The sequence below is a fragment of the Glycine max genome, chromosome 8 (assembly GCF_000004515.6).
Source record: "Glycine max cultivar Williams 82 chromosome 8, Glycine_max_v4.0, whole genome shotgun sequence".
Lineage (NCBI taxonomy): Eukaryota > Viridiplantae > Streptophyta > Magnoliopsida > Fabales > Fabaceae > Glycine > Glycine max.
This window is the reverse complement of record NC_038244.2, coordinates 21,719,975-21,731,072: the sequence shown is the minus strand read 5'-3', so window position 1 is coordinate 21,731,072 and position 11,098 is coordinate 21,719,975. Positions and strand designations below refer to the sequence as shown.

General features: G+C 31.6%; 1 protein-coding gene across 1 annotated transcript; it reads left to right on the top strand.

Moving 5' to 3' along the window:
• The first annotated feature begins 479 nt into the window (after positions 1-479).
• Positions 480-1,161, top strand: LOC100306094 (uncharacterized). Its single transcript, NM_001250501.2, has one exon. The coding sequence runs from the start codon at positions 547-549 to the stop codon at positions 892-894; it is 348 nt and encodes a 115-aa protein (NP_001237430.1). The 5' UTR covers positions 480-546; the 3' UTR covers positions 895-1,161.
• Positions 1,162-11,098: the final 9,937 nt, after the last annotated feature.

Below are 11,098 nucleotides of genomic sequence, written 5' to 3'. Positions count from 1 at the left end.
TATGAGACATTAATTCTAACACTCATCACTCCCATTGCTCTTGCTCAATTAATTTGGATCCAAAGGAAACCAAGGCCTGCAACTTTGCAATTGAAGCGTACAAAGAAAAGAGAGAGAATAATGAATAGAGAAAAAAATGTAGGTAGTGTTTTGAACAAAGTGAACAGTTTACATGGCATTAGTGCTTACATCAATCGGTTAAAAAATTGTTCTTCATCTTAATTTTTACATTCTACAATGGAATGATGGTGAAGGGAATGAATAAGGAGAGGAATGGAAGGAAAAGAGACCGTAAGTAAGTTTTGAAGATGATTAATAAAAGATATATTACTAATATATATATATATATATATATATATATATATATATATATATATATATATATATATATAGTACCTGTCCTTGTCGGGTACTAAAATTAAATAGCCGTATAGAGGAACCGGACGGGTCTATATATTAATTTAATCAACGGTGGATAGTTAGTGTCTATTTTTGTGATATAATATCTCTCAAGATTCTGTAGCAGCGAGAAGCAGAGTAGCGGATATGAAGAAGCAAGCATCAAGCACTTTCCTGATGTGGGTTATGGTGATATCGCTTCACGCACATCTCATCATTGCAGCTGTGTCTAAGTCTAATGGCACAATTTCCGTGTGCGATGGCTCCGTAGAGGACTGCCTCAACGTCGTCCACTTGGACTCAGAGCTTCTTCCCACCATCTCCAGCTCCCACTTCCGCAGAATCCTTGCTGGAAAATATGATGGAGTTACCAACGATGCACTAATTCCTGATAAACCCTTCAAGGGATGTAAAATCGGAGAAGCTTATCGTAGCTGTCTGGCCCAAGTTGAAGGTAGAGCGAGAAACTGTGCCATCTACAAGAGGGGTTGCTAATGAATATCTAAGGTTGTGATCGCGCCGAGCTATTTGCGTGTTTTAATGCTTTTAATTTGTTTCCTCTCTCTCTCCACTTTGTTGCTGTGCTGTGTCTCGATTATTGGGCATGTTTCCTTATTGCAAGAATAATTTCATTTACTGAACTGGACAAATTTCGGGGAAGAGATTGTGAACATTTATATGTATGCTTTTCTGCTTTCTATTTATTGAAGCCTGAAATGTAACTATGTATCCTCTCTTAATAATAATGGATTGTTGGATTCTAACTTCTACTCCTCCAACTCGACTCGTATAAAGGAATAAATAAAAGGGCTAGAGCTAATTTTCTACATGGTAAACCATATTGCTTCGCTTTTTGAGACATGGGGTTCAAATTATATTATAAATTATTATATCGAGCATTTAGAGAGAAATATTAGAGCGGGTAATAATCCTTCTTCTTAATCCCAAGTAGTTTGCTTGTTTATTCATAAAATGTTGTATAATACTGTGCATTTAGAAAACGCAGTTAGAATTTTTGATAAAATTTAAGTATTTCTATTAATTAGGAATAAACTAAGGTTTAAATCCAGTAAAAAAAAAATCCTTAGGTATAAATCCAGTAAAAAAAATTCCTTAGGTATAAATACGCTAATTAATAATATAGATGTGCCGTGCATGTTCAAGAAAAAAAAATGTTGTTATCTACAAGTTGAAAGGTTAATTGAAAATTGCAAAATTAACTTTTAACTAAAATTTTGAAACTACCAAGTAAATTTATCAAATTAGATATATGTATTTCCACCACAAGTAGAGTTTGAATGCATATGCAAGCTTGAGAATGATGAATCAAATTATCATTATTTTGTAATTTTTTTTGTATGGTGATGAATCAAACTATAAATTTTTAAAGGCACATACTTCACTCCTTTTCATCAATTCAGGTAAAACAAGGATAGTTTGATTAATTATACAAAAAAAAATACAATATGATACACAGTTACATATCATGATTTCCACGCCGTTGGCCAAGTATTCTGCTTGTTTATTCATAAAAAGTATAATATGTAAATGATTAAGGGGTTTCTTAGACTACCATTATAGAAAACCAATAGGATCTTGAAACCTATGATTCTCACAAACAATAGATAAACAGATAATAATGTATATCTTTCTCCATAGGAAGATTTCTCTCCAATGTATTTTGATTTCCTTGAAAGAGGAGAGAAATAAGATTTCACTTCCTTAGGCCTTTCTTTTTTACCTCTCTCCGTTCGTGATGACTATGGGTGAGAGAGAACACTTTTCTGGTCAGGAATGGGATCTTATTTCACGTGAGTGGGTATTAAGTCCCTTTTATAACCACTACTCCCATCAAGTAGCAATTAATCCTAAAAACTTTTCCTATTAAGCCCAATTACAATTTAGTCCTTAATCATTAATTATTTACTTATTAGTCCCTACATAAGTCACATGTCTCTTACATGAGATATTAATTCTAACATTCTCCCACTTGGCTCTTGTGACATTAATAAGCATTATGAACTAAATAAATAAATAGATAAACTAACATAATGCGCATTAAAAATGACTAAATTGCTCTATACATTGGGTACATCATAATTTCATGATTAAGAATAGGAACTAATTTGAGTCATGACGGTTGTACATCATCTAATCGACATAGTCCATTCCATGTACTACAAATTAGTCTTTTCCTTAATATGACCATTAGTTAGGAGTACATAATCGGTCCAACATAATATCTTCATTCAAGACAAAACCTGTTAACATTATTCTAATACAAACATGCATGCAAATATAGAGAGAACAGGTAATCAGAAACATATCATAAATGAGCTCGGAGTGTCAGCAAAATCACATAAGGTAAATTACACTTAATAATCATTAATAACAATAATGCTCATATTTTTAACATGTTCTATAAATGTTTTGGACGGTAATCCCTTTGTCAAAGGGTCAGCTATCATAAGGTTTGTGCTAATATGTTCTATTGACACTCTTTGTTTATGAACTTCTTCTTTCACAGCAAAGTACTTCAATTTCATATGCTTAGCACCCTTAGAGTACTTGTCGTTCTTAGAAAAAATACTGCTACGGAGTTATCATAGTACATATTCAGCGGCCTAGCAATACTGTCGACAATTCGAAGCCCTGAAATAAAGTTTTGCAGCCAATTAGTCTGAATTGTAACCTCAAAACATGCTACAAATTCAGCTTCCATGGTGGATGCAGCAACAACTGATTGTTTTGCACTCTTCCACAATATTGCTCCTCCGGCTAAGAGAAATACAAAACCAAGAGTGGATTTTCTTGTATCCACACATCCAGCAAAGTCTGAGTCTGGATATCCAATCACCTCTAGGTGATCAGACCTCTTATATGTAAGCATGTGGTTTTTTGTTCCCTGTAAGTATCTCAGAACTTTCTTTGCAGCTTTCCAATGTTTCATTCCTGGATTACTTTGATATCTTCCTAACATTCCAATTGCAAAGCTTATATCTGGTCGAGTGCAGGTCTGAGCATACATAATACTCCTAACAACTGATGCATACAAAATTGCTTCCTTTTGCTTTCGTTCCAGATCATTTCTAGGACATTGTGCGAGACTAAATTTGTCTCCTTTCTGAATTGGAACGGGAGATGCTAAGCACTTTTCCATCCTAAATCTCTCTAGTACTTTATTGATATATGCTTTTTGAGACAAGTCTAACAATCCTTGTGATCTACTTTGGAATATTTCTATTCCTATCACATAGCTTGCCTCACCCATATCCTTCATTTCAAAGTTACTAGAAAGGAACTTCTTAGTCTCATGAATAAGACCAAGATCATTAGTTGCAAGCCATATATCATCAACATCAGGATTAGAAACATAACCTTACTCCCACTGACCTTCAGATATATACACCGATCAACAATATTTTCCTTAAATCCAAAGGAAATGATGGTATCATTAAATTTCAAATACCATTGGCGGGAAGTTTGCTTAAGACCGTATATTGATTTCTTTAATTTTCACACCATGTGTTCCTTTCCTTCAACTGAGAACCCCATTGGTTGGTCCATATAAACATTCTCCTCTAAATCTCCATTTAAAAATGCAGTTTTCACATCCATCTGATGTAGCTCCAAGTTATAATGGGCTATTAATGCCATGATAATCCTGAAAGAATCCTTTCGTGAGACCGGTGAAAACGTCTTTTTATAATCAATGTAATCTTTTTGAGTAAATCCCTTAGCAACAAGTCTAGCCTTATAACGTTCAAGGTTGCCATGAGAGTCACGTTTAGTCTTGAAGACCCACTTACAACCAACTCTCTTACAACCCTTTGGTAATTCTACAAGGTCCCAAACACCATTATATTTCATGGAATCTATCTCTTCTTTCATGGCATTTAACCACTTCTCAGAATTATCACAACTTACAGCTTATGAAAATGAAACTGGATCATTATCATTAATGCTTAAGTTTGTTTCCGTTTCATGTAAGTATACCACATAGTCATTCAAAATAGCTTGTCTTCTTTCTCTTTGAGACCTCCTTAATGCTACTTCCTGCGGTTCTTCCACAATGGGTTCATTATGTAGCATGGGCTCATCATTGTGTTGTACTTCTTCATTACTGTTTGTAGCAATAACTGAAGGAGTGATCACCTTACTGCTAGAGGCAAAAGCTAAAGGGACTTGCACTCTAACTTCTTTAATTTCCACTTCTCGTGGAACTGTACTCCCACTGATTTCACCATTTTCAATGAACCTTGCATTTCCAGTTTCGACAATTCTCATACTATGATTAGGACAATAAAACATATACCCCTTTGACTTTTCTGGATAACCAATGAAATATTCACTGATTGTTCTTGCATCCAATTTTCTTTCTTGCAGATTATAAATTCTTATTTCTGTCTGGCAACCCCAAACATGCAGGTGCCTTATACTAGGTGTCTTATTTGTCCACAGTTCTAAAGGTGTCTTTGGAATTGCCTTACTAGGAACCTTATTCAACAAATACATGGCAGTTTTCAAAGCATACATCCACAAAGATACGGGCAATGTTGAATTGATTAACATACTCCTAACCATATCCATTAAAGTTCTGTTACGCCTTTCTGATACACCATTTTGTTATGGCATACCAAGCATTGTGTATTGCGCACAAATGCCTCGTTTCTGAAGAAACTTAGCAAATGGACCTGAGTGTTGTCCAGTTTCATCATATCTTCTGTAATACTCACTACCTCTATCAGATCTAATAATTTTCACCTTTCTTTCTAATAGTCTTTCTACTTCATTCAAGTAAATTTCTAAAGCATTTACTGCTTGAGATTTCTCATGCAGTAAGTAGACATAACCATAACGTGAATAATCATCAATAAAGGTGATAAAGTATCTTTCCCTTCCGAAAGAACTAACATCAAAAGGTCCACAAATATATGTATACACAATTTCAAGAAGCTGAGTGCTTCTTGTAGCTCCTTTCTTTGTATGTTTTGTTTGTTTTCCCTTGATACAATCCACACAAATATTTAGATCCGTAAAATCTAGATCAGGAAGAATTTCATTCTTTATTAATCTTTTTATCCTTTCTCTAGAAATGTGACCTAAACGTTTATGCCACAAGAAAGCAGATCATTCATTCATTAAACCACGTTTAGTGCCAACATTATGATGCAGAGTTAAAACAGTTTCAACATACAAATCATCCAATTTCAATTTATATAAACCATCACAAAGAACACCAGTACCAATGAGATGATTATACTTAAACAAACTGAAACATTCATTACCAAAATTAAAAGAGTATCTAGTAATATCAAGTTTAGATAATGAAACCAAATTCCTAGATAAACTAGGTACATAAAGAGTTTCCAGTAAATCTAAATGATATCCAGTGTCGAGTTTTAAACGATAAGTCCCGACCACTTCTACTGGAGCTTTCACTCTATTCCCCATGAAGACAAACTTCTCATTTGGGCTTATGGTTTGGATTGTAAGAAATCTCTGCATAGTGTTAGAAACATGAGTCGTAATCCACCATGTATTATGGGGAACTTCAGTTAAGTTTGATTCAAAACATACAAGAGCATTAAGCTCACATTTCTTTTCGAACCAAGACTTTGGAAGTGTCCAGATTTTCCACAAAAATGACAATTATTGCTCTTTGATGCTTTCTTCTGGATTTGCATAGAACCGTCCTTGATCTTTAATGGTCCTTTGCCTTTATCATGTTTCTTTACAAATCCTTTTCCAGCTCCTTGATTCTCTCGGTGGCTTACATAATGGATTGAGTGACTTCCTTGATTCTTAAGTCTCGTTTCTTCCTGAACTAACATACTGTGCAATTCATACACATTCCATTTATCTTTCATGGTATTATAGCTCATTTGGAATGGGTCATACTCAGACGGTAATGAGTTTAGAATAAACTGAACAAGAAAGTTCTCATTCACAGTCATTCCCAAGGTCTTAAGTCTTGTTGCAATGTTTGTCATCTTAATGACATGTTCATGCATAGTGCGTGAACCATCAAACTTCATGGTGGTTAGTGTACTCATTAATGTCCCAGCAAGAGACTTATCATCTGTTTGAGAGCACTCTCTCACTAATCCCATAAACTCTTTAGCACTATCGGTTTTAGGGAGAGCTGTCTTAATACTGTCTGCAACAGTCATTCTCATGAACATTGGGCTCAGTCTGTTAGATCTTTCCCAAGCTTTATAATGAGTTTTCTGTTCATTGCTATTAGCATCATTAATAGTAGCAGGCTTCTCTTCCAATATAGCAAGATCAAGATCCAAAACACCGAGATGAAATTAGACTTGCGCATTCCAGTCAGAGAAGTTAAGTCCATTAAAAATTGGTACAGATGATACATGAGAATTCAATGAGTTGGGAACAAGTATTGCATAATAAAACTTCACATAAGCATTTTGGTACATAAAATGCAAGTCATATATATATATAATTTACTCAGATAACAATCAATGTATATTGATGTTCTCCTTTGGATAATACACCAACACACAACATACAAACATGATGATGTTAATCAAATTTTAACATTACTTGACAATTAAATATACACCAATTAGTAGTATCTATTTTCTTTGGGTATATAAATAAAACTAATGATACACACAAATCACCTACAAGTATATTCATTAATTATAAGAACAACTAATCAACCTTTGGGCGACACATAAATGCCTTATAACAATGAATTTCAATTATCCATAAGCCAATAATCATATAATTTAGCATCAATTATTCTACGAGTAATTGAAATAATCATTAATTTGAAATTAAACAACCTTACAAATTTGGTCACTTTGGTGACTAACAAATTCAACATACATTTAATTCCAACCAAATATATATGGTCTGCACATACTTATTGCTATTAATAATTCATAGCCATTCCATTAATTTCATTCTAGGCCTTAAAATAATATTCACATTTATTTGTATTTTGCATTCAAACACATTCAAAGGAATATGTAACATATACATATTTACTGCCACCAATAATTTCAAAACATTCACTTTAATTTAATTATAAGGCATAAACTTTCAATCTTTCAATAATATTCAACAATAATATTAAAAGGAAAAAGGAGGCAAGCGGGATTGGAAATAACAAACAAAGATTACAAATAGCAATTTTCAAAATATTCATTCTGCCTGCAAGGACTTATTTGGTACGCCTCTTCAAAACATTATAATTAAAAGTAATCCTACGTACCTACACCTACTTACACTGCGCAACTTTTCAAAAAGATTAGAATTAAAGGTAACCTACTGTACGACCACACAACTTTTCAAAACATTGGAATTATCCTTTCTCCATTAGAAATAATTAATGGCTTTCTCTACTTTCATTCTAGTTAAATGCTTAACGTGCATAAATGGCGCGGCAGAAGCTTTCTCATGAAGTTTTATATATACAGAATTTCATACTTTTCAGCGAAAAATATAATTAACACGAAATACACGTTATCAAAACATGTAATTGAAAATACATGTAACATAAATTAAAAATCCTTAAATTTCATAATTAGGGTTTATGCATAATTGGGAAAAATTAAATCATTCTTGGAGAATCATAAATTTCATAACATATGCTCTGATACTATATGTAAATGATTAAGGGTTTTTTTTAGACTATCAATTATAGAAAACCAACAGGATCTTGAAACCTATAATTCTCACAAATAATATATAAATAGATAATAATGCGTAATTTTCTCCATGGGAATACTTCTCTTTGGTGTACTTTGATTTCCTTGAAAGATGAGAGAAATAAGATTTCACTTCCTTAGGCCTTCCTTTTCTATCTCTCTCCGTTCGTGATAGCTATGAGTGACAAAGAACACTTCTGTGGTCAGGAAGGGGACTTTGTTTCACGTTAGTGGATATTAAGCCTCTTTTATAACCACTACTCCCATCAAGTAGCAGATAACCCTAGAAATTTTTCCTATTAAGCTCAATTACAATTTAACTCTTAATCATTAATTATTTACTTATTAATACCTACATAAGTCACATTAATTCTAACATAATATGGATTAAGAAAATGCAGTCATGGCAAAATTTGTGTTGCTATTAATGATGGAATAAAGGTAAGAGATCGCCTACGTGAGTGGAAAGCACCATGCACCCTACATAATTTTAGTAAAAACAATGTATATATTAAAAAAATTCTAACATTCATCTTGCGGAAATGAATGGTCTGACAAGGATATCCCTTATGAATAATTCGGAAATTACAAGGCGTCACATCCTTAGGTATAAATAAGTTAATTAGTAGATGGGTCATGCATGTTCAAGAGAAAGTAGTTAATGTTAGCTAGAAGTTAATTAGTAGATGGGTCATGCATGTTCAAGAGAAAGTAGTTAATGTTAGCTAGAAGTTGAAAGGTTAATCCACAATTGCAAAAGTAACTTTTAACTAAATTTTAAAATTACCAAGTTAATTTATCAAATTAGATATATGTATTTTCACAAAAAAAAATAGATATATGCATTTAATAAAATGAATTATTGAATTAATTAATAAACATAAAATGAAATGAAATAATATATTTATAAATTTTTAATATATCCTCAATTTTGTTGATAAAATATTTTTATATAACTAGTTTTTTTAGTTTATATAATTTAAATTCTTATATTTTTTAATTTTTTTATTGAAAACTAAAATGCTAAATAGTGTAATAATTAAAATAAATAATTTAATGTTAAAGGAGAAATTTGAATAAGAAAATAATGTAATATTACAAGCTAAAATGAAGAACTTTATTAAAATATTACAGATATATAAAAATATAATAAATAACAATACCTTGTTAAAAAGGTTCTAAAACGACTGTAAAGTATAAAGTATTTTTTATTATCAGTTTGTAAAATAAAATATATAAACTAATATTCGAACACCAGTTAAGAAATAAGTAACAAGAAGTTTGTAAAGAAATATGTTAGGAATTTGATAGAGATTACGGAAGAGTATATTAATAATATTTTAAATATTTTTTACTTTTAATTAATGCTGTTAAAATATTGCTTAAATCAAAATAAAATAATAAGATAATCCGGTTTATTAATTATTGGACAAGTGAATATCCTCAGAGTCTTAGTCATCTAATTGTACATATTTTCATAAAGGTACTAACTACTAAACATGTGAACGCAACGGGAGTTATGTGCATATGCATATGTGAATCTCAATAATGATCGCGGTTTGTCTTGACCTCTAAATGTTGATTATGAATTCTCGGTGCCCCACTTTGTCAAGTGGTTTATAATGGGCTCATTAAAATGTAAAAGTTGATTATTCTCGGTGCCCCACTTTGTTAAGTGGTTTATAATGGGCTCATTAAAATGTAAAAGTTGATTATTCTTTATGACGAATTCTCCGTGCTCCACTTCGTGGATTGGAGTTATGTGCATATGCATATGTGAAACTCAAAAACACGAGGAATTCTCCTTGCCCCACTTTTGTTAATGTGCCGCATTATTATTCTCACAATTTAATGAGATATTCAAACATTTATTCTAATTTTATCACATAACAAATAATTTTATGTTAAAAATTTAATAATATATTTATTAAAATTAAGAAAAAAAACACGAATATTTTAATAAAACTATCCCCCAATAAATACTAATTGTCTTCAAATCAATCAATTTGAAACAGAGTACCATAAAAAAACCGTGGTCCAGCTATCAGTGGTCATACATAAGCCGAAAGAATTAATTGGTTACAAATTATTTATAAGCAAAGTTGCACATAAATAAATAACAGTAATTATACATAATCACCATTTATTTTAAAGCGAAGGTTAACTCGTGTGCTCATGCTATCTCCTTAATAAATATTTTCTTCTTTTAATTTTTTAATTAATACACCATTTTGAATTCTTGAACCATTTTTTGTGGGTATGATGATATCACATTAAATGCAAGAGTTTTTGTCATTTTTATTCTAATGGTAAAAAATTTTGTTGGTTTTTGGATTTTACTTGTATAGAAAAATATTTATTTTTTTAAAAAAAGAGTTATTGAGAATTCTTCCCCTAGAATCCAACCTTTAGCATAGAGAACTCTTGAGAAAAATAATAGTAAATTTGGTGGATAAGGGTTATTAAGCTCAAGAATCCCATTAAAGATGCTTAAGAGTATTGGTTAGCAAAACTCTTATTTTAAATACCCCACTAATACCTTTCTTTTTTCCTCATCTCTCTCTTCTTATCATATCATAAACTCTATCATATCTATATTTTTTAAAACTCTTTTTAAGTTTTAGATAACACATTAAATATCTATCAAACATTTTCCAATAAATAATAACCACAATCCAAGGCCATCTACTCATAAACTAAAAAAGTTTCTATCAACATGAAACAACCCACCAAAACCAAAACTAACACTACTAGAAAATAGGCTCTTAAGATTATTTTTTTGACTTTCAACATCGGTTTTTTAACCGATGTTGAAACCACCAACGTTATCAGTTTTCAAAAAATTGATGTTAACATACACTACACAATATCAATTTTTGTAAAAAAACCGATGTCATATAATAAGCAATAGAGCAAAAAATGTAAAATATGCAAAAAAAAATAACATCGATTTCTTGAAAACCGTGTTGTGATACATAAATCAACATCGGATTTTAAAAAAACTAATGTTGTCATCTACC